Raw genomic sequence first — 25,670 nt, 5'->3', positions numbered from 1 at the left:
CCTATATGGCACAATATTGTAACTGTTTTCTCTGTCAGCTACTACTTGACTCCAGGTTAGGAATTTAGAAAGCAGTATTATGTGATATAAGCAGTACTTAAACTGGGCACTCTTTCCCTTATACACCTGTCAAAGAACTTATTCTTTCATTTCAGATAATATGAATTCTGTAATCTGTCTCCTTTAAAAAAAAAAAAAAAAAACTTTGGCTGCTGCAGAGAAGCTAAGGGCCAGGCTTTATTCTTAACCACATCAGCTCTATTACCTTTTATTACTGGCATGTCTGCTTTCCCCCTTTAGCCAAATTTTCCCTTTTGGGTCCTAGTTTAATGAAAAAAATTTTCATTTGCTCTTTTTGTCAGCTGCTTCAGATCTTTTTCTGGAAAGAGATGAGGTATGATTAACTTGGAAAATATATGTGAGGCTTTCTCTAGAAAAGGGTGAAGACTAATCTTACTTACTCTAATCTTATTATCTTCTTACCTTTTTGGACATTGGCTCCTCTGAGGTGGAATTTGTTTAGGTTGATGATAGCTTAATTTCTGGTTAAGCTTTGTTCACAGATTATGGAGGATACCAATCCAGTGAGAAAGAGATTCCAATTCCAGTCCCTTTATGCATCATGGAAGGTAGCAATTTTATCAAGGGGAAACTTTTTTTCTGTTCTTGTTATGTTCTCTGGCCTGATTGGCACTATGTCATCATAACCATTTTCTCTGTCAGCTACTGCTCGATTCCAGATTAGGAATTTAGAAAGCAGTAGTATGTGATATAAGCAGTGTTTTGAACAAAATAATCCAATGACAGCATGCAGAAGAGACCCAATATAAGGAAAGTGCTTTGGAATCTGCTTAACGTGCTATAGATCAGGAAGCAAGGTGTAAACCTAGTGTTGAAGATGGCAATGCTGAAGAAAAATCAGTATTACAAAATTATAATTGTCATTGCTTGGCGACCAGTTGGATGTAGGGCGTATGAGAGAGTGAGCTGTCAGAATTTCAAAACTGTAACAAAAAGAATAATGAATTCCATAATGGAAACAGGGAAGATTAAAGAAGCAAACTGATTTATTGGGAAGATAAGAAATTTGGTATTAGAGATATGAATTTAAGGTGGTAAGTGACTGGTCAAACAGGTATGAATAAGATGAGTCATTAGGTGATGTTTACAGCTTGGTAGTAGATAAGAGATCCAAGATGAAGGTAATGTTAATACTTTTTGAACACGTGCCAGGCATTTTTCTTGGTACTATTTCTTGGTGTATTAACTCTCATAATTCTTTTTTTTTAATAGACTATTCTTTTAGAGTAGTTGCAGGTTCACAGCAGAATTGAGCAGAAAATACAGATAAACTCTCACAATTCTTACAGCTAGCTAGGCAATCCCAGATGAGGAAACTGAGGCACCAAGAGGCTAAAAGACTTCTCCAAGCTCACAGTTAGTAAAGCATCACAGCAGTCGTAGGCAGTCTGACTCCAGAGCCAGTGCTTTTAACACCTATACTATGCTGCCTCCTCAGATCACAGAAGTAGAGTACATATAGAGAAAGACAGGTGGCCAAATGTTTACTTTAAAAAAACACCCACCAAAGGCTCAACCAAAAAATCTCTAAAAATAACAGAAGAGTACGATAACGTTTCTAGTAGGTCAAGTGCTACCAGTGTTTCAGAGAAGTCACTTTCATAGAGTCAAAGGATTTGAGAACTGGAAGTGACCTGTTTTCTCATATATAAAAGACCTTGAGACTCAGGAAGTTACATAATTCGCCTAAGGTCATAGAACTAAATAGAATTAAGTCCAAAGTCCTGCTCTTTTGAACTTGGTATGGTTTTCTTTTTAATTCACTATTGTTACCACCACAACATTCTAATTATATATGTGTGTATAAAATATATGTAAACATATATTTAAAAGTAAACAAGTGTGTGTGCATGCATTTTTCTAGCTGGGTTAGCATGTGGAGAGACTATGATGCCTAGCTTATTGCAGAAAGAACAGTACCAAATCTATATTGTGCTCTTTGCTTCATATTTCCCTCTGCTGTTCTCAGTAGATTTTGCTATAGAAGTCCTACAAAAATCATGTTGTTGAAGGTTCATAATGTCAGTGGCCTCTTTATCATTAAGAAATATTTAATGCCTGCATAATATTGTGGAGAAAGCACTTGAAAGAGAGGCATATGAGAGACTATTCCTGCCCAGAGGGAGCTTTCAGTAGAACAGGTAACATGCATAAAGAGATAAATCTGAGTGCTAACATTTATATGCTGAGTCCTAGTATAGTATAAACAAGAAAATCTGAAATCTGGAGTTTTTAGGAAGGTGGGACTTAAACAAATAAAGGGAAAGGAGATTCCAAACATGGAAAATAAAGATACAGAGTAGACATAGAAATGTTGAGAAAAATAGTAGATAAATATGCAAGGAATAAGAAAATTTGATATTCTACTTCCTCACCTTGGGTATCTCTGAATCTAGTTTTCATTGTCATAGAAATGTTTATATTTAGAGATAACATCTTTATTTACCTCTACCTTTTTAAAGATATGTAACTTTATTACATGTCTTTGGTTGAAAACTTTTTTGATGGATTTATGAAGTAGGTAATAACATAAATTCAATCCTAAAATACACTTTAAAAATTTTCGTAGCTGATACTCTTTATGCATTGTCTTGTGGTGCACAATAACCCCATTTTCTGGGGAACTGGTCTTAATCAGGGGGTTTTAAGATTTTCATTCTTAACAACAAAAGCCTTTTTTCCTCCCAAATAAAATTTTACACACAGTCCCCTAAATTGAAGTTCTCCACATGCTCTGTCTTTCCTTAGCCCCTCCTGGGACCCCCTAATGTTGTTTGTGAAACCAGTTTGAAAGTCACTGGTCTGGGCAATTAATAAAGCACTGTCTGTCTCTAAAATTCTGCAGCTCCCATTTATCTTGGGTCATTGATTACTGCAACTAAAATTTTTGCTTAGAAGTAACATTCTAACAGTTTATTTAGAAGTTTTAGACACCATGAGGTCAGCATGTTGGTATATTTCCCTAGTTTAAATGGCTATCATTTGTCAGGTATTTACTGGTTTTTACATGTATCTAACCTTCAAAACAATCCTATGAGGCAGATAGTATCCCCAGTTTTAGATATGGAGAAACTGAGGCTCAGAAAGGTTAAGTATCATACAACCGGCAAGTGGCAGAGCCAGGATAAGAAACTGAGTCTATCCTGACTCTAACGGCAGTATTTATTTCACATATAGTGAGGAATCTTAAGTACCTTATAAGTAATTCCTCATCTAATCTTTGCAACAACCCTCTAAAATAGACACTATTATTCTCAACATACTACAGACGAGAAAACTGACGAAGAGAGAAGTTAAGCAACTTACCTGTGTTCTTATTCACCATTTCTCTTGCCATGATTGCAAACATTTTAAGATTAGCCTAACATACATATCCGGAAACCTCAATTAAAAATATTATTTTCAATTCAATATGTTCTAAAGTTAAGAATTATGTATTGTTTTGGGCTAACTGTATTATCTTTCCCAAACTTAGAATACCCAGAATTGAAAAACCTGAAAGGACACTTCAGACTTATTTCCTATTTGAAATAATTTAAATTTGTCAATTATTATCTTAAGGATCCAAGCAACAAATCATATTATGAGTAATACTGCCTTATCTGGAAATGCTTTAAAAAAAAAAAAAAGAAACTGGTGACAGATTTTTAGATCTAGTTTTAGAGATAGCTGTCTTGGAGCTGTAATTTTTTTACTTAATTTAAGTAAATTTTAAAATCTTATTAAAAATTCTAAAAGAAAGCTTTCCACTATAGGTTATGGCCATTGCTCCAACCCATTATATATGGCAACGAGAACGCTCTGTGCATCACAGTGGAGCTGTTAGAAACTACAACAGAGATGAAGTTCAACTGCCCCGGGGACCTAGTGCCACACCGGTAGATTGTTCACTCTGTGGTAAAAAAGGAAGATATGTTAGACTGGGATTGTCTTCATCATCGTCTTCATCCAGTGATACAGCAGAGGTGGTGGAGAAACATTCTCAGGAATCACACAACTCATTCTCAATGGACATAATAGTTGATCCTTCTCAAGCTTATAGCTATTCTCAAGGTATGATTTAGCAATATGTGAGAATTAGATGTATGCAAGTTATTAATAAATCCAAGTTATCCTTTGACCTGTAATCATCCCTACAGGCAGGAGTACATAATAATTTATATATTACAACAATATGAGTTAAATTAGTATAGAAAGTTTTCCCCTTTTCAGTTACTACTTTTTGTCTTGGTATCTGTTTTGTGGTAGCTTACCTAAACTAAGAGATTTTTAATGTGACTTTTGTTAAATTGAAACTGAATACACCATGGATTCAAGTATTTTAAGAGCCTGAACCACTTTCTTTGAAATGTTTATTTTATTCAAAAGACGTTTTAACAAGAAAATAAATTTACTTATAATCTCACCATCCAGCTTTATCAGTGATTAACTATTGGTTTTCTTCTACAATTTTAAAAATTGGGATAAAATTGTATTAGTTTTAGGTGTGCAACATAATGATTTGATATATGTATACGTTGCAAAATGATTACCACAATAAGTTTAGTTAACATCCATCACCACATACAGTTGCAACTTTTTTCTTGTGATGAGAACTTTTAAGATACACTCTCTTAGCAACTCTCAAATATACAATATTGTTAACTATAGTAACTATGCTGTACATTGTATCCCCAGAACTTATTTATCTTATTGGAAGTTTGTACTTTCGACCACCTTCACGCATTCCACACCCTTCCTTGCTGCCTCTGGCAACCACCATTTGATGGTGTAGCTATGAGTTCGGGTCTTTTTAGATTCCACATGTAAGTGAGATCACACTGTATTTGTCTTTCTCTGTCTGACTTATTTCACTTAGCACAATGCCCTCAAGGTCTATCCATGTTGTCACAAATGACAGGATTTCCTTTTTATTTTAGTCTTGTCTTTTCTGAGCGGGTAGGGAATTAGGTTTATTTATTCTTAGAGGAGGTACTGGATATTGAACCCAGGACTTCATGCATGCTAAACATATCACTTGAGCTATACCCTACCCATTAGGATTTCCTTCTTTTTTAATATACATGTTTGTGTATGTGTGTGTATAGTCACATTTTCTTTATTTTCTTTATCCATTCATCTGTCAATGGACACTTAGGTTGTTTCCATTCTATGTCTTAACTGTTGCAAATAATGCTGTGGTGCAGATATCTTTTCAAGATAGTGATTTTGTTTCCTTCAGATAATTATCCACAAGTAGAATAACTGGATAATATGGTAGTTCTAGTTTTAATTTTTTGAGGAAGCTCCATACTGTTTTCCATAGTGTCTGCATCCAACAGTACATAAAAGTTCCCTTTTTTCCACATCCTCACCAACACTTGCTATTTCTTGTTAACAGCCATTCTAACAGGTGTAAGATGGTATCTCATTATGGTTTTTATTTGCATTTCCCTGCTTATTAGTGGTATTAAGCACCTTTTCATGTACCTGTTAGCCATTTGTATGTCTTCTTTGGAAAAATGTCTACTCATTTCCTCAGCCCATTTTTAAAAATTTTTTAATTGAAGTATATTTGATTTACAAAGTTGTGTTAGTTTTTGGTGTACAGCATAGTGACTTAGTTATATATATATATTCTTTTTCATTCTAGGTTATGATAAGCTGTTGAATATAGTTCCCTATGCTATACAGTAGGACCTTGTTGTTTATCTGTTTTGTATATAGTAGTTTTGTATCTGCTAATCCCAGACTCCTAATTTATCCCTCCCCCTCACCGCTTTGGTAACCGTAAGTTTGTTTTCTATGTCTGTCTGTTTCTGTTTTGTAAGTAAGTTTGTTTGTGTCATTTTTTTTACATTCCACTTGTAAGTGATATATAATATTTGTCTTTATCTGACTTACTTTACTTAGTATGATCATCTCTGGATCCATCAATGTTGCTGCAAACTCCTCTGCCTATTTTTTACTTGGATTTTTTTCTATTGGATTGAATGAGTTCTTTATATATTTGGGTATTAACTTCTTGTCAGATATATGATTTGTAAATATTTTCTCCCATTCTGTAGGCTGCCTTTACATTTTGTTGATGGTTTTTTTTTACTTTACATCAGCTTTGTAATTTGATGTAGTCTCACTGTTTATTTTTGCTTTTGTTGCCTTTGCTTTTAGTGTGAAATCCAAAAACCAGTTGCCAAGACCAATGTCAAGGACCTTATTTACCCCTCTGCTTCTTCTAGGAGTTTTGTAGTTTCAGGTCTTACATTCAAGTCTTCAGTCCATTTTGAATTGATTTTGTGCATGGTTTAAGATAGTGGTTCCGTTTCATTCTTTTACACGTAGCTGTCCAGTTTTCCAGCCCCATTTATTGAAGAGACTATTCTTTCCTAAGTGTATCTTTTTGGCTCCTTTGTCATAAATTAACCATATATGTATGGGTTTATTTGTGGTCTCTCTGTTCTGTTCCATTGATCTATGTGCCTGTTTTTATGCCAATACCATGTTTTGATTGCTGTAGCTTTGTAATATATACACTTTCCTATTTCTATTTAAAAAATAGAACCATACTATATTTACACTTGCTTTTTTTCACTTATCATAAAGCATTTCCCTGTGTCATTATTTAGTCTTTGAAACCTGATTTTTAGTTATGACATGGTATAAGTACCATAATTTATTTGTATATTTCATTTTTTATTGGAATTTAAGTGGTTTTGAACAATGGTATCTTATATTAATTTGAAAATAATCATATGAATTGGAAATACTTTTAGTTAGTCACACCTAATTTTCATTTAAATTGTATTTATAAAGGTAGAGTGTTTCTCTGACATTTCTCAATTTGAAACAGAACCAAAATAATATTCTACCAGCAGTGATCCTTTTTACTTCTTATATACCCTTTGTCCCAGATTTTCACCCATCTGAAGATAGGACTCATAGATATCTTATGGTTCTCTCTAATTCTATAATGAGACTCACATCATTTCACAATTTCACCTGTTTATTTTTACCACATCCTTATGAGATTAGCAGTGGTTACTAAAGTTTTACTAAAAAGAAACTAGACTATTAAGACTCTTGAAGGTAAGGGGCATGCCTCAGTCACTGTTCTATCCCCTGGCCATAGTAATCACTAAACAAATTTGACTGACAGTATAGTCTCTTCCCTTATAACACCTCCAAGCATTTTTACTTGTTTATTCATATTTGAAGGTAAGTGGGGTCTACCATAGTCTAAATTATAAAGTAAGAGTTGCCTTTTAGCATCCCTCCCCTCTCTCCTATTAGCTCCTTTTGCCTACACTCTTTAATCCTTATAATAGGTAAGATTTACTAGATGTTTAAAATGGTCCATGCAATGTGTTAAGCATTTTATATTCATAACTTCACTTAATATTCACAGCCAGCCTTAAGGTAATTACTATTGTCTCCACTTTGCAGATAAGGAAACAAAGGCTTAGTGAGGTTAAATAATTTGCCCAAGGTGATAGAGTGACATTGAATGCAGGTCTGTCTGACTTGACTACAGATGGAATTCCTATTATGTTCTGCTGCCCCCTTTGATGAAATACTGCCTTTGGTGGTGGAAATGGGCTGCCACAGAAGTCTAGCAGACTACCAAGGACTACAGAATTGGTGAAAGCATTAAGAACAAAGTCCCTGATGAAAGGTTGTTTGTATGGGGTGAATTGGGAGAGAATTCCCACCGCAATTTGAACAGATTATTTACAGAAAACACAGAAGCACTTATATTTTATTCAAACTAGCCCCTGTAGATATCAAGAGTAGTCACATTCTATGTTTTAGGCTTTGATATTTCAACAGGAAATCAGAGTAGACAGGGAGAAAGGGGCTCTGCCAGTCAGCTTGCTTAAAAAAAAAAAAAAAAAGCGGGTCTTTTGGATGCTCGTGTCTCTCCTGGAGAATGGTAAATTGAGTTGCCTGCAACCACAAACCTTAGGTGATTCCAACCACCTTTTGTGGACTGGAGGAAAAAAAATTTGCTGGCAGAGGCTGCTACTGGGAATTAGAAGCTGCTGAGGCAGTAAGCGACTGACCACTATTCCTGACCACCATTCCATTCCTGAGGTTACCCTTAAATCTCCCACCCCCAATTAGCCTACTCCCTTGTTAAGCCTAGTGAGGGAAAATGAAAGTAAATGTTTACTGGTCAAGTATATATATTATCAATAATTTTTCTTTGTGTTGCTACCCTCTGTCATCCTGAAACAATAGGTTCCAGAATTAATTCTGAAGGGTAAGAGATTTGGTGAAGGCTGTACCAAGGAAGTAATTTATGAACTGGGCATTGACTGAATCCTGTTTTGCCCAGAGAAGTAAGGGAAAGGGCTTCTGAACAGTGGATAAAAGTTTGACTATATATAGCTTCTCTCTCTCTATATCCAATGAACCACCAGCCTATCTGGCTCGTCCTTCACAATATTTTTTTACACTTGCCCCTTTTCTGCACTTCATAGTTGTATGTTACTACCAATCACCTCATAGTTGTACTCTATGTATTACTATGAAATTTCTGATTTAATAGTTTTTTCCTTCCTTCAAATGCTCAGACACTACTAACAGAGTAAGTTTTTTTTTAAAATGTCTCCTTTTACATGACCATGGAAACTTTAGAAGTTCTCTATTGCCTCTGAAGTATAAAGCTCAGTCTTCCACAGTCCACAAGCTACATACTTAAACTTCCCCCTAGGACAACCAAGTCAACAGATGAAACAATACTTGATCCAGTGTAGGTTTCAAGCCATCAGTAAACTTTCATTGACCATTTACTGGGTGGAAAGGTCAGGACCTCTGTAAGTTATGGGGAAGACACTTGTGAAAGTCACAGATCTCCAGGAGTTTATATTACGGTAAATGAGAGCCAGACATGAACACAGAAAGCTAACTTTAGAAGACCCACAATGCAGTGTACAATGGAGAGATGGATAAAGGGCTTAAGCTGGACTTTATTAACTATATAAATAAATGCTTATTTGCTTATGTAGTTTGGTTTTCAACTCAATATTAGAATGGACACTGTTAGGTCTTGTTCAATTCAACATCTATTGAGCACAGTGTACTTAACAGAAACTATTTTACATGAAATAGGAGAAAGCACAACTTTTCTTTGCTCTTAAGCCAGCGCCTTCTCCAGGAAGTACAGTTAGGGCCTACACTTAAAACAATAAATGAAGGATACAGTTTCACTAGTAGTTAAATAGAAGGGCAGAAGAAAGGGAATATTCCATGATGGAATTTAAAAATGTACACCAGGGCTTCTATATATCTGGAAATGTTATGAAAACTTTAAAGCTTTTACTGTACGAGTGTTCCGATACTTAAACAGAAATGGCACCAGAAGACCACTCTGCTTATGATTCAGTCAGTTCTCCAAATGCAACCAGAGTGATTTTTTTTCCAAAACACAGGTCTAAGCATGTTATCCACTACTGTATTAAATACTTTCAATAGCACCCCATTTTTCTTAGGATAGACAAACTCCTTAGCAGGTTTACAGGATCCCGCATGGCTGGACCCCTGCCTATCTTTCCAGTCTCTTTCAGTGAACCCTAACTTCAATGGCCTTTTTTGTTCTCATTTTCCCTGCTGTAATAAACTTTCACCTACCGGTCGGGTCTCAACTCAATTGTTACTTGCACAGGTAATTACTTGACCAGAGCAAAACCCCTATTATAGTACCCTGTACTTCTCTGTAGCATTTATAACAGTCTTAGTTTTATATTTGTGTGATTATTTAATGTCTGGCCCCTACCAGAGACTACAGTCTAAAAAGGCAGAGATTTTAGATTAAAATTTTCCACATAATAAAAATTAGGTAAAATGTTATTTAAAATAAATGTGTGTATATGTGTGTATATATATATATTCTATTCTAAATAGTTTTAGCCTAAAGGATAACTACCATTTATCCTCCCAGGCACTACTACTTCAAAACCTATAAAACATCTATATTTAAACAACTCTAAGCTTTTATTTATCTGTAAAATATAGATAACCTTAAGGATAAGCTATACACATTAAATGAAAAGACATTATAAGGTTCTTAAAACAATGTAAGGCACATGGTAAGTGTTAAGTAATTGGCACCTATGAATAATAATAAGCCCTAGTCCTAATTAATTCATATTTATACAGTATATCTCTTCAAACATTTGATTTATATAACAACAGAATAATTCTGATGTTCTTTCAAACTGGTTAAAATGATTCTGAGAAGGCTAAAAAAGATTCAAGAATTGTTACATCTTTTGTTATAATTTTTAAGGTTATACCATTTTTATCAGTTTTCCCCCTATTGTTTACTATAACCCAGATTCGTTATTTTTAAGATACACACAAGCCATTAAAATACATATTTAAAATACACAGATACATAAAATTTATCTTAAAATGCATATTTTATTTTGGTAGCCAAAGACCAGCAATCAAACAAAGAAAAGAAAACTAATTTCATGAAGAAAGACAAATCTATGGAGTGGTTTACAGGAAGTGAAGAATGAGATGGCTCAACTAAACCAACCTGGAATCATTAACTACAAAATGTCAAACTAACTGCAAGACAAGTGTCAAAATGGGACATTTAAGCAGTTTTGAAATGTTACATGTCTTTCTTTAGCTTTCATTACTTTTCAGAATTACACATAAAAATTATACAAATCATAGCTAAACATACCAATTTATGAAAGTAGTGATTTGCAATATAAAGTTCTATTTTGATGCTTTTCCACCTTCAAATCAGTTGTTCTCATCTGGTGTACTCAGTTAAGCTGTGGTTTGCACTTCCTCAACTTGACAAGAAAAGCTAATTGAAGGGGAGAAAATAGTAAGGTCATTGCAGTAATGAGAAGACACCATACAGTATAGCCTGAAACCATTACTTACCTGTATGACCAGTTTGCCAGTGCACAGGTCTAGAAATGTAGGGAAGTGATCCATAGGGAAAATCAGAATGTGATTCTTCTGTTACAGAACAAAATATGTATTATAAGCTACACAAAATATTTTATAGTTTGTTCACAAAAGTGTTAAAATTCAAATTACTGTCCCTTTCCTGTAAGTTTTTTCTCTCAGGCTTTTTTTTTTTAACATGTTTTGGAGCTACTCTGACAGTTACGTTACAGAAACAATTTATCAAAGATTACGTGATAAACTTATATATGATTCTATAAGCAAATGTATAAGCTCATATCATAAATCAGCAGATGTTGAAAACTTGTTAGTGGCCTAAACAATGTGTACATACAAGGACCTAAATTTAGTTCTTTGAAAACTTCCAGCAGCATCTCAGAAGTTGCTTTTTGGAATATTAGTTACTTGCATATCAGGTCCTATTTAATTCTTTCTCTTCAGTGATAATCAGTAATCTATATTTAAAACATTTTTTAGTATATTTAAAGTATTTCATAAGCCAATCCCCTTATCATAAGTAAAATATGAATATTATAAGAAGTTCAGTTCTTCAAAGGTATCAGTTTTATATAAAAGGCAAGAAAAGTTATTATTTCTGTCAGATTTTAATTTAACAGAATAAATACATTTCAATTTCTATAAGAAAAATAATAAATGCTTGAGAAATACTTTTATAATGTATTGCTCAATATATTCAGGAATGTATTCTCCATTTATTATTGCAAACACATGTTTAAAATAAAACCGAAGCTTGCCATGGTCATCCTCTTGAAACATCTCACCTTCAATTCTAATTTTCTTTTGAGAATGTAATTGTAAATCTGTGTTGATCTTAGGTTTCACTTTTTGAGGTAAAATTCCATTTTTCTGTTTTGCAAGGCAAACCAACCAATCTCTGACAATAACTTCACTTATCTTTTCACATGAGAGGGCAAGTTCACAGATTCGAATTCCATCTAAAAGTTCAATGACCTGTGTGATGCTTTCAGAAGAGTGAAAAATGTACTTAAAATTTCTACCAGAACAATAACTTTATATACTTTTTAAAATTTACTACAGCTCTTACCCCAATTTAAATGCTATTCTTAAATCAAGGAGAGGGGGAGTAAAAATGCAAGTTAGGGCACATAAGAAGCAATTTTACAGAATACTAAGTAAAAAAATACAGAGACTATAATTTAACATCATTGTTCACATTACACTTTAAAAAGCTTTTCTTCTAAAGTTTCAAAAGAAATATGCATCTTATATTACCATTTATGTAAAGGATGATTACAGCAGTGTAACTGAATTTGGGACATATGCTATTGCATAACAGTTTTACAAGATGACATATACACTTAACTCAGTTACAAAATGAACATTTTAGTCTAGTACTTAAAACAAAATAAAAGTGTGTTGAAAATAACATTATAAGGGGGAGGGTATAGCTCAGTGGTAGAGCGAATGCCTAGCATGCATGAGGTCATGGGTTCAATCCCCAGTACGTCAGTTAAATAAAAAATAACAATAATAAACAAATAAACCTAAGTACCTCCCCCCACAAAACAAAACAAAAGACATTTATATAAAAATAACATTATAACGAAGAACAGCCACATTACTCACTTTGCTAGATATACAGCACATACACCACCTTGTTTAAGATTTGGATATAAAACAGGCAAAGCAACTTGAGGATTCAACATATCCAAAGCTACCTGTGATGGGGGAAAGAGAATCAGACTGAGTTTTGTTTAAATAAAGCATAAGTTTTCTTTTCTTACCGTGGTGAAATGACACACTTTGGGAAAGCAATTACCCAGTTAAAGTATCTCATTGTTTTGTAATATAGTACTAATGACTGTCATTTTACTCCTCTCAAAAAGGCACATTTATTATTACACAATTTTTCATAGTACTTGACTACATAAAAATCATAATGGCATGTCTTGTATTTGGCAATACTGATAATAAAGGAATCTAGCTGTATTTTATACACATACATATACTTAGACAAAGAGTTGACCCTTGAACAACAATTGAACTGTGTGGGTCCACTATACACGGATTTATTTTCAATAGTAAACACTACAGTACTCCATGATCTGTGGTTGGTTGAATCCGAAGATGAAGAACCCCAAATACATTGGAACCATGGATAGGGAGGGCCAACTATAAGTTACTCAGATTTTTGACAGCATGTAGGATCAGTGCCTCTAAACCTTGCATTGTTCAAAGGTCAAATATATATACAAAGTTTCAGTGCTTTAGTTCAGCTTTTGGCAATAGAAATTCACATTATCTCAAGTATGTGTTTTTATATTCAAGAGAAAAGATTTGAATATTAATTTTAGAGATTCTGAAATGCAACTTTATTCTTCATTTAATTGCAGAATAACAGGCTGTACTCACAAAAGATGTCAAATGAATACAATGAGTAAATGAAATTTTCAAAAGAAATTCATTGAAAACAAAAATAAATATGGTCAAAAATAGAAAATAAAGTGACCTATTGATACATAACTCCAGAAACCTACTCTAAGTGGTACATCATTATATTTACTTAATTAGCAATTATTCTACTGTTTATGTATTTTAAAAAAACAGTAATAATCATTCATCATTCATTATTATTTTATTCACCAAATATTTATTGAGTACCTTCCATGTGCCAAGCACTTTGCTAAGTGGTTAAAAATATAATGGGAGATTCTATTCTATTTTTTTTCCATAGGAACTTACATTCTAATAAGGGACAGACATTAAATAGAAGCCCAATAAATATAATTGAGAGGGCGATGAGTGATGTGAAGAACTACAGGACTATAAAGGAGAATATGAAGAACAGAGTGACAGGGCACAGAAAGGAAGTAATATTTTATCCATAGGCTGCTCAGTGAAGAGACCTGAAGAAAATGATTAAGCTTACCCTGTGGAAATTTAGGGGGGATGTGTGCTTCAGACGGAGAGTGCAGTACATACAGATGCTCTGAGGCTGTCTGATACTTGAGTCTGAGAAGGCCACTGTCGCTGCAGTGGAGACAGAAGGGATAAAATGGTAAGAGGTGAGTTCTCAGATGCTGGGGATGTGGTGGGAGTGGGGGAGGGACAGATTATGTAAAATCTTACAGGCTTTAGCTTTACTCAGGAAGAGAAAAGCCACTGAAGAGTTTTAGACATGGTTTGACTTTTTAAACTTTTGTGTGTGTGGTAAACATAAAATTTGTCATATCACGTGTACAATTTAGTGGCATTAAGTACATCCTGACATTTTTAAAATGTATATATAGAAAAGGCTAAGAGAGTGCAAGGGAAGATGATGACTTGCAATAGAACATAGCATTGGATGTGATGAGAAGTGGTTTATATTTTGAAAAAATAGAGCTAATTAGAATCAGGATTGGCTGTGGGTTATGAAAGAGAGGAGTGAGAATGAATCCAATGTTTTTAGTCTAAGCCACTGAAAGAATGGAGATGTCATATACTATTGAGGAAAATGAAGACAATGGGAAGAACAAGCTTGGGGAGAAATATTCAAGAATTCAGACCTAGATCTGAGTTTTAGATGCCTATTAGATATCCAAGTTAAGATCTCAAGGACTGAATCAAAGGGCCAACATTATGGAGATAAATGGGTTTCTCTGACTAGTTTTATTATGTTATTGACAAAGACCAAAAGTCAAGATTACCAAGAAACCTGCCAATCCTCTTGAATGCTGTATGCTAAGCTAACATTCACTGGTCACTGAAATCAGAAAGTTTAGAATCATTATTTTCTTTATCTTGAATTCTCTTTTGAGAATATGTAGGCTTTTGATGGTTTTGTTTGGATTAAAATTATCCAAGCCTACAAATCTACCTCTTAGTATTCCTCAAATTCATCCTACTGCTAATGCCTTAGGACAGGACCTCAACATATCTTGTTGAAACATTACAACAGCTTTTTTTTAAAAAGTTTTTTTGGTAGTGGGAGGTAATTAGGTTTATTTATTTATTTATTTTAATGGAGGTACTGGGGATTGAACCCAGGACCTTGTGCATGCTAAGCATTTACTCTACCACTGAGCTATACCCTCCCTCCAATTACAATAGCTTTCGACATAGATGATGTAAACTCCATTCTTCCACCAGAATTATTCTAAATTAGGAATCTGGACATTCTACTCTTCTACTTAAAAACTCATCAGTGGTTCCCTATTATCTACAAGATAATGTCCATATGCCCGACACACAAGTGTTCTCCATTATCTAGTCCCTCATGACTGCATCTGCAGCTTCATCTCCTCATTAGACCCAATTCTACAGCCACAGTGTTTCATGCTTCTGAGTCTTTCTAATAATTATTTGTATGTCTATCTCTTCTTCTAGATTGAAAGCTCCTGTAAATGTATAATTCATTTTTGTCTTAGCATAGTTCATGGCACACAGCAGGTCTTTAATAGATGTTTGCTGAATCAAGAAAGTGGTTCAGTAATTCAGAGGAAGATGATAATCCTCAATTTAGATGATTATGGTATATTCCATGGAGGAGACTACCTTTGATCTAAGCTTTGAAGGAAGAGTGGAATTTAAACAGGCGGAGAAAAGGGAAAAACGAGAAAACTAATAATGATGAAAATCATAGCTAATATTAAATTAATGCTTACTATATATCAAGTACAATTTTATGTACTTTACAGAAAAATCTCATTTAATCCCCAACAATTCTATGAAATAGGTATTATTATTGTTACTATTAATTACTATTCCTGTTTAATACATAAGGTGACCGAGGGAAAGAAAGATTAAGTAACTTACCCAAGGTCATACTGGCTATTATGGAGCCTGAGTGAATCAGGCTGAATGGACTCTAAAACTTACTTCTCTCTATTCACCTCTACCTTTTCTCTCTTCAGAGATAATCATTGTCCTAAAGTTGGTAATGTTCCCGAATAATTTTATGCTTTTACAACATGTAAAATGTATATAGCTAAATGTATATAGCTACAAACAATATATGGTACTGTTTTTCAAATTTTACACATATGTGGCCATTCCATACATTTTCTCACATAATTCATCTTCCAGTAAGTACTATGTCTTTGAGATTTATTGATGTAGATATAATTCATTTATTCATTATTTATGTTAAATAATACTATTGTTAGTATTCCATCGTGTCCATTCCTCTTTTGACGGTTAGGCTGTTTCCAAAATTTGTTAAAATTTTTTACGAATCTTTTACTAGCCATTTTTCTTCTTCTGTTCTCTTTGTCTTTGTGGTTTAACACCTTTTTTATTCATTTACCATCATTCTGGATGGCAGGTGTGTAGGCAGGTTACATAAATGGCTAGAGAAGGAAGGTTGAGATCAGATTCTGAAGGACACCGTAAGTCTTTGAATGAAAAGCTCCTAACTGGTTTCTCAGCAGGAGAGTGACAGTACAAGAATGTGATTAATCTAGAGATGAAGAGAATGGATTGGAAGTGTGAAGGCCCAAGGGGTGAGATGGCAGCTAGGAGAGGAAGTAAGTAGTCTAGGAAGCAATAATCGACTAGGATAACAATAACCAGAAAACAAGTGGTGAGAATATGAATAGAAATTTATGTCTATTATACACCTCTTGATTTTTGGTCAAGTCCTACCTTTAAGCAGCACTTTTACCAATTAACACTTTTTAGAGACTTTCTTAAAGAAAGGAAAATTCTTTATAATCTAGCTTTAACTTAGTAAGTCTCTGTTATGAATAGTTTAACATCATATATAATTCTTTGCCCCAGTAGTACATGACTCTTCCCTAGCAGCTGACAGTTTTCTGCCTTCTATATTCTCTCATACTGAGTATTCATCTGGCACTATTACTCAAGATTCAACTGAATAGACTTAATAAGGAGTATTCTTTCCCTTAGATCAGGGATGGATGATTCAGCAGATTTCTACACAGTTGTAATGATACTGTTAAAATCTTTTGTTGTGTTTCATGCTCATCAAGCAAAATTCTGATGACCAATTAACCTCCCAGGTATCTGTGACATTCCTCTGGATGGCCTACATAGAGCAAGTCCTCCTTCTGCCCTTACTGAGCTATAATACACGAGCCAAACGAGGATGAGGAAAAAAAAAAAAAACCTGTAGTCCTTGTGTCCAGGAATCTGTGCCACTATAATTATTGGCTTTTTTATAGTAGAGAGAGGAACCATAAAATTCACCTCTTCGAACTTTACTTCATTTCTCACTTAGTGTCCATTATAGAGGCCCTAAAATAATCTAACCTTCCCATAGCCAATTGAAACAAGTGAAGAAGATTCCTTACCCAGACCTCAGTCCATAGTGTCAAACTATGAACTGATAATGGCATCATCAAGGATAAGGCAACTTATACTGGAATTCTGAAACTTTGTGTTCAACTAATACCTCTGTGTCCCACATCCCCACCATCACTGGTCACAGCTTAAAATGGCATCCTTTCGTCATCTATCCTCACAAATCCCTCTACTCAACTTTCTGGAGCTTTGTTCATAATAAATATGCCTCTATCCTCAACACATTTAATGAACACTCCCCTACATCCTCATCATGATTTGTATCTAAAGATGCCTCTTGCCTGTTCACTCAAAAATGGAGCCTATTTAGTCCCCCAAATCTCACATTAGGTCAGGTGCTAGGCTCAATATGTTCCCAATGCTGCTTCTAAATTATTTTCTTTATCCTAGAAATGCTAAAGTTCATGATGCTCTACTCCTCCAATACTTCATCATTATCCCACTTTTATTAACAACTTTGGCACCTAATTCAGTCTGTCCTTCTGCTTTAAATCTCATCTAATATTAAAGGAAAATATTCCCCCACTCTTAGAATCAGAAATGGAGCAAATAATGAAGGAAGACCTTATTGTATACAAAAGAAGTGTGGTCCTTATTTTCTTTGTATTCAGTTTTAGGTAATATCATAGGACCCACTTTAAAAAACTTACCGCATCAAATGTTAAAGATTTTATATCTTCAGTTGCTCCTGAAATATCCTTATGAATAAAATCCACATTGTCTGGCCACTCTTCTACATGACTCATTTTCCATGAATCACGCCAGTGTCTGTAATTCTTCTTAGCCAGTTCATGGTGGTCTTTTCGTATTTCAAAACTTATGACTCGTCCTTGTGATCCAACTTAATTTTTTTAAAAAAATGATATTACATATTAATCAGTTCATTAAGAATGTCTGAAATTTATTTTGCAAAGATATTAAATTACATGGATATGAAAAAATAATTCAAATAGTTCAAGGTTACAAAGTGTCTACCAAATCCCCAATCTCCCTCTTCAGAGGCAACCATATTACCAAAGTTATTTACCCTTCCCAAGACAGTTGGTGCTTATACAAGTGTGCAACTATCTCTTTCTCTTTGCTTTTAACACAAGTTGTGACCTATTATATATACTGTCTTGTACCTTCCTTCTTACTTACCAATACCATTTCAGTGACTAACAATCTATTGCATTTTCTTAAATAGATATTATTTTCCATTGTATGGTTATGCCATAGTTTATTTAACCCATCACCTACTGATGAACATTTAGCTTGATTCTAGCCTTATGCTATTACAAACAATATTGGAATGAAAATTATTTTGCCTAAGTCTTTGTACACATGAGCCAGTATATCTATAGGATAAAGCCCTAAAAATGGAATTGCTGGCTCAAGGGGTATGTGAATTTATTTTGAAAATCATTACCAAATTGTCCTCCAAAAAAAACCCGATTTACACTCAATCAATATTAGAGTGCCTATAACTCCATACTCTCTCCAACAAAGAGTTATCAAATCTTTTATCTGTGTCAATCTACAAATTGCATATAGTTTATGACTGTAGTCTGAATTTTCATTTCTTTTGTTATGGGTGAAGTTAGGCCTTTCAAATACTTAAAAGATATTTGTGTTTTTGTGCATGTCTGAAAAACTTGCAAACTATTTAACATAGTATACTGGAGTTTCACAGAAGACTACTACATTTTAACTTAAAGCAATTAATTTTCCACCCATCTCTGTCTGAGGTGATTTGATACCATTTGGAGGCTGTCCCAGATCAGTCTATAGTGAAAATGAAAAGTTTAAACTCTAGCATGTCTTTGTTTTGTTTTGTTTCCAGCATGTCTTTTTGAAATGTAACTCCAGCTGTAAGTCATCATGCTCTCAGGGATAAAAATTAATGTTAATAGTAGCATAAGCTAAACAACTAGAAAATTATGGAGAAAAAAACCCACCCCAAAGGTAAGCAGCAGTAATTTCTTGATCACTCACAGTTTGGGATTATTCATGCCATGCATGCCTTTAATACTATAGATGTTAGAAATACAGACACCCTGCTGTCTCCTAAAGTTTTATAAATTCACTTTGTCAAATGCGTTTAGGAATCTGTCACAGATTATACAGAGTCCAATAAAAGATGTGAGGAGCCCAAAATGAATTTTCTGACCCAGTATAAGCTGGATTATGTTTATATGTGATGGCATTAGGTCAAAGAACAAAAGGTTTAATTCAGTAGATTTCTATTTATAATCTTGGGGGTATAGCTCAGGGGTAGAGCAATTATTTGCCTACAGATTTCTATCTGTAATCTTTACAAAATCTACCCATATATACCTACAACTGCTAAAAAAGAATGCACTAATAAAGAACAATGTGAATGATTAAAAAAAATTTACCCAGAGAGAGTGCTGTCTACTATTAGATGAGAAAGGGAACACTGCACAGGCAGCCAGACAAGCCAAAGCAACCCTGACAATCAGAGGAATTATGTGATCAAAGGGAGCAATAATAAACTAGGACAAGAATAACCAGAAATCAAGTGGTAGGAACATGAACGGATATTTATGTTTACTACATACCTCTTGATTTTTGATCAGGTGCTACCATCAAGGAGTACTTTTACTAACTGACAATTTTTAGAGACTTCCTTAAAGAAAGGAAAATTCTTCATGACCATCTTAATACTTATATATTACAGTTAATTTATTCATGAACAACAACTATAATTCTTTGCCCCGATAGTATATGACTCTCCCTAGCAGCTGACAGCCCTCCTCCTTCTATATTCTCTCATACTGAGTATTCATTTGGCACTATTATTAACAAAAACATGTACACATGTACACCAAAAGACAAGTACAAGAATATTTAGAGAAGCATTATTCACAATATTCAACTCAAATGCCCATCAACAGTAGAATGGATAAATTGTCATTTATTTACAAAATGGCAACTAAAATGAAAGAACTATTGCTACATGTGGTGGCTGAAACTTACAAACAGAATGTTGAATGAAAGTAGAATAGATTAGATTAGAATCTATTCAAAAGATTAGAATACTGTATGATTCTTTTTATATAAGGTTCAAAACAGGCAAAATAATCAATGGTGATAAAAGTCAGAACAATGGTTACCTTTTACCTTTGGGGAGGATAAGGACTGAGAGGGGATTTGAGGACACTTCTGTGGTATAAAAACTTTCCCTGTCTTGATCTGGGTAATAACTACGTGAGTGTAGTCACTATATAGAAACTTACTGAGGTATACACTTATGATCTGTGCACTTTTCTATAGCCATGTTATGCTCCAATAAAAATTTTAGTTTAAAAAAAAAAGTAGAAGCATTAAAAACCGTGGACGGAGCAACAGAAAGCAAACAAAACATAGAGAGGATTAGACAGAGAATGACTTGAATAAACGTACAAAATGAAAAGAAAAATAGTTGTTCACACTTGATTTTGAGGAGAATGCTCTCTATCACAAAGTTATGTGAATATTTTCTGAAACATCTGTATCTATTTAACTTTGTTATGAACACACAGAATGTTTTCTTTGTCATCTAAATTCAGTTCATTTATCACAATCTCTTACCTGCTTTGGATAAAAATAAGCTCATTCCACCAGAGCCTGAACCAGCTTCCAGAACAGTATCACCAGGGTAGATGTTCATCATCAACAGTATCATATTCACATCCTGTGATTGAAACACAGCATGGGTGACTCTGTGACCAATAAATACGTACGTACTAAGCACCTACTCTTACAAACACTATATTGGGCTTGGAGAAAAGGAATGTAAAAAAAAAAAAGGATTAAACTCTGGCCCTGCCTACCAAGAGTTTATATTTTACTTGATGAAATGAGAGATTCAAGAATCAATTAGCATTATTGTATCACTCATGTGAGGAATCTGAAAAGGAAAAAGAAGACATTAATGAACTTATCCACAAAACAAAAACAGACTCACAGACATAGTAAACAAACTTATGGTTACCAGGGGGAAAGGGGGGAAACTATATTCCATACCTGTAGTAACCTATAATGAAAAAGAATATGAAAATGAATATATGTATGTATATGTATACTGAAACATTATGTTGTACACCAGAAATTAGCACATTGCAAACTGACTATACTTCAATTAAAAAACAAAGAATCAATTAGCAAATATAGCAGCACTTCAGTATACTATTGAAATGAAAGACGATAAGTAACAATACGAGCTCAGAGAAAGGAGAAATCAGCAGACTGCCCTATCTTAAAGACACAGAATGAAGAATTTAAGGAAACAGTCACAAGGGAGAAACAGCTTTAAACAAAAGGGAGGCGGAATAAACACAGTTTGCCCATCTCAGGAGGAGCAATAAGGAGACTTGAATCCAGGCTAAAGTATTTGAACTTGACCTGGTAAGTAACTGGGGCATGTCACTGAGGTAATATAAATGGCATTTTATAAAGATTAATCTGTCAGGGGAATATAGGATGCACTAGAAGAGAGAAAACTGAGAGGCAGAAAGACCAGTTAGGAAGTTATTACATAATCTCTGCATGAACTGATGAACTTCTCATTTAGAATTAGGATACCAGGAATAGACAGGCAGACCCATTTGCCAAACTTTATAACTAAAGAATTGTTTTGTTAACCAGAATATCGTGGATGATAGTAATAACAGCTGTTTATTGAAACTTCACCATGTGCCAGGCTTTTTAACTAAGCAAACTGCTTTGAAACACTGCTTAATCAGAATAATAATATGAGGAAAGCATCATCATCCCCACTGTAAGGATAAGAAATCAATAAGCTTAAGTAATTTGCCCAGAGTCACACAGCCAGGAATTAAGTGGGCAAGTCAGGAATAGAACCGATGTTGAACTCTCAAACACCACTCTCATTACACCAAATTGAACTCTCATTACACCAAATGTTATACAGAGAGGAAAACTTAAACGTTACCTTTTATTTCAACATTCCCCCAATAGCAAACCTTTTGAAGTTGCTAATAAGCAGCATATCTGTTAAGTTTTTCCTATCTTTTCCTTCTCTGATAAAAGATGCTATGAAAATTCTAAAAGAAATAGGAAGGGTTCTAGGATCCTCTGTCAAGTCACAACAAAACTGTGTATTAAATATAGGTTTGGTTGCATAAGAAACTATTCAACATGTACAGTTGTCCAATTAAAAGTCAAAATGTATTTTCTGAAATGGACTAAGGTTTGAATGAAATGATACACAGACACATAATTTTTAAGATGTATTAGTCAAAAAGTTTCATTCACAAATGCTATCTTTCAGACATATCCTTTCCCATGTGCCAGGCACATGGGAGAAGAGGTGGGAGGGGACACAGACAGCTTCACACAGGAATGGGAGGCAGCTTGGGCAGTCATTTCAATGAAATGCTTTGGAGAAGGGAGTTCTATTTCCCTCGCTCTTTCATATAAGACACAGAAACCTAGAATTATACAATTTTAAAAAACTTTTAACTTTTGCTTCTTGCCATTCAGGTTACCTGGTCTCAGTGGGATGAGGCTGGATCTGACTATATACATCCAAGCAATTCCAGTCCAAAATCTGCATGGGATTAGCATTTATTCATTTCCCTCCCTCTTTCTAAAAGGGATTTGAAGCTATTGGAAGACTCCTCCAAATTTATGAAATATCACACTTCTATTGAGTTTTCTACACATTCTAAAAGACTTCAGGCTTTCAATCTTTTCAGACTTTTTTTTTCCTTGACAGGAATTTCTATCCCTTCCTAATTAATTCAGTAATATAAACCTAATCCTCAGCCTAAGGTTTTAATTGGGCTGCACTTTAGTCTTAAGTGGCAACAATTTCTGCTCCCCAATTGTCCTTATAGAAGTGTTCCAAACATGCAAATTGGCTGAAAAGATTAGTTTAAAAATCTAGGGAGTGTTGCCATTTACACTTCACCTCCGAACCTAAAAATGCTTGATACTGACCCTTGTGGAATGTTGACATTTCACACGTCATTGTTATGAAATTCATTTAAAATTGACCCACTTTTAATATTAAGATAAACTATGTGATTCTATGGGGGAGACCAGCTTTCAAAAGTCATTGGAGATACTCTCTTAAAAAGCATTTCAAAATTGTAAAGGTTGAGGTCAAATTTCCTGCCACCATCACTTGTGAGATAAACAGAGAAGTCAATATCTAGCAAGTCCAGTATTTAAATTCCTTAGAATGGAACACTGTGACTTTCATCGGTGACAAGTGGAAATGCAGAAAGTGCACTAAAGATTTATCTTTAACTTTATAAAATACAACTATTTTCTCACAGTTTTGTCTAGTGAGGAGAAAAAAGATGTGGGGAAGCAAGATGAAATGATAAAATCCTTTTTTTATGACTAAGTTGGAACAGTCAAAAGAGGAAAGAGAATCGATACAGTAAAACAAAGACAAAGTTTCCATCAGGAGCTTTTGATATCTCTCTGGCCTAAAGCCTCCAGGAAGATTTTCTTAGTCCCAAGGTAGACCTTTTAAAATATAGGCTGGATTCCTACTTAACACCTTCCAATGGTCACCCAATGCACATGGAATAAAATACTCTTATTTCTCCAACCACATCACATCTCATATCATTCTCTGCCTCACCTAACCCACTCAGGCCACAGCAGGAACTCTGCAATACCCTTCCCTTTGCAAGCACACTCTGCTCCTAGATCCTCATACAGCTGGCTCTTCCTTAATTAGTTTATCAAATATACCTCGTTGGCGACCTCTACCCACCTGACAAAGTATTCTCCTCCCCCAGGTTATCCAACAAAATGTCAATGTTAATCTATTTGTCTTCATGGCACTTAGCACTACCTAAAATTATCTAATTCTTTCACTTACTTATTTGTTCACTGTCACTCCCTCTAGGATGTAAGGTCTATGTTGAGAGCAAGGACTGTGGTTCACCAGTATGACTCCCTAAAATAGTGCCCTGAATATAGAAGGTAGGTGATTATTTACTGAAGAAATAATGAATAATAATTCCTCATTTAGGACTAGAAGGATGAGTTGTTACTATTACAAAGGAACATTCTACTCAAGGACTGTGACTATGATTAAGGATTAAAATAAACCACTAGTAATGGATAGTCTGTATAAGACTGTAACAAGGAACTCTATAAAGGATATTCCTTTTACATTTAGTGTTTAATTTCAGCTGTTTTAATTCAAAACTTTTTTTCTAAAGGGAAAAGCATGGTAATATATCTACTGTTGATAAAATATACTCATAACATACCTTATTAAATATGATGATTAAAATATCACCACAGTGGTACTAAAAAATTGTCATATTGTAACTGAATATATTTCAATTTAAAAAAATTGCCCTAAGATTTCAACATTCCCTTGAATGCTGAAGAACTTACAAACTTAAGAATTATGGGGATCAAATATATGCACTTATTTTATGCCTGGTGAGTCCTCATCACTCTATATAGTAGGTCGATAGTCTTTTCACTTTACAGATCAGAGAATCTAGGCTCCCATATTAAAATTAAAATCTAGCTTTTTTGTCCTAAAATGAGCAGTCATAAGATATGTTCAAGTCATAGCCATTGGTTTAAAAAAAAAAAAAAAGCTTGAAAAGTCCTGAGATGTGCTTTAAATACATTATATCAGGTCTGTAGTACTGCATCAGTTTTGCTCTCTCTGGAACCAATATGCAACTAAACTCCCATCGCATTACCTTTGGATAAGTTATAGCAGGCCCCCTTTGCATCAGTAATACATAGTCCTCCAATGCCGGCCTCTTCAGCATGAAGTGCTTACCAGAGGAACTTCTCAGTATCTGGCCGGGGAACTTCCCCACGATCTCGCTGAACGGGACTGTCCCCCAGCTACTATTTAAGTGTCCGGCGTTGCTCAACCTAAATAATTTTTTAAATTGTGTTTCTCTCTTTCCAGTCTCAGCTAAAATCAGCTCCCCAACCCGAAAAGGCACCTCTCTGAAAGCTGACAAGGAAGAGACGTGAAGTTCTTTGTCCTTGGTCTCAGACTGGGCCAAGGCCGGCAGTGAGGGAACTGAGTGGCCCTGGTCTCTACTCGAGTCCTCCTGTTCTTGAGGAGGTAACTCCTCTCGCGGCGTCTGCACCGTGAGGCTTTTCAGTGACGAAAGACATCTGGTCCCAAGTCCCCGGGCGCGCGGAGGAAGCGATGGAGGCGACTCTGCGCCTGGGACTTTCCTCTGTGCCGCCTGGCGCTCTCCCTCGTCATCTCGTGCGTCTCTAGGCAAGGATTCACAACATAGTAACCGGACTCTCTCGAAGGGCTCTTGCCCAAGGCCGCACAGGAATGGACAGGTCCTGAGCCCTGGCCACCTACCGAAACACCGCAGCCGTAGCAGGACCGGACCCTGGCGCCCGGCTGACAGCATGACCACCCGCGCAGG

General features: G+C 34.9%; 2 protein-coding genes across 2 annotated transcripts in view; one reads left to right on the top strand and one right to left on the bottom strand.

Annotated features, from left to right (window-relative positions):
• Positions 1-10,800, top strand: part of SPDYA (speedy/RINGO cell cycle regulator family member A) — a 22,050-nt gene extending 11,250 nt beyond the window's left edge. The window contains exons 5-6 of the mRNA XM_064494650.1: positions 3,837-4,134; positions 10,495-10,800. Of these exons, the coding sequence (XP_064350720.1) occupies positions 3,837-4,134; positions 10,495-10,583 (387 nt within the window). The 3' untranslated portion in view covers positions 10,584-10,800. The remainder of the gene's footprint in view (positions 1-3,836; positions 4,135-10,494) is intronic.
• On the bottom strand, positions 10,463-25,670 carry TRMT61B (tRNA methyltransferase 61B). The gene is made up of 7 exons (XM_010991274.3): positions 24,969-25,670; positions 20,851-20,953; positions 17,928-18,118; positions 12,601-12,692; positions 11,775-11,974; positions 10,966-11,043; positions 10,463-10,885 (listed from the first exon to the last, which is right to left on the bottom strand). The coding sequence occupies exons 1-7, from the start codon at positions 25,653-25,655 to the stop codon at positions 10,842-10,844; spliced, it is 1,395 nt and encodes a 464-aa protein (XP_010989576.1). The 5' UTR covers positions 25,656-25,670; the 3' UTR covers positions 10,463-10,841.

This window comes from Camelus dromedarius, chromosome 15, assembly GCF_036321535.1.
Source record: "Camelus dromedarius isolate mCamDro1 chromosome 15, mCamDro1.pat, whole genome shotgun sequence".
Lineage (NCBI taxonomy): Eukaryota > Metazoa > Chordata > Mammalia > Artiodactyla > Camelidae > Camelus > Camelus dromedarius.
The sequence above is the reverse complement of the archived record's forward strand: the minus strand, read 5'-3'. Positions and strand labels throughout refer to the sequence as shown.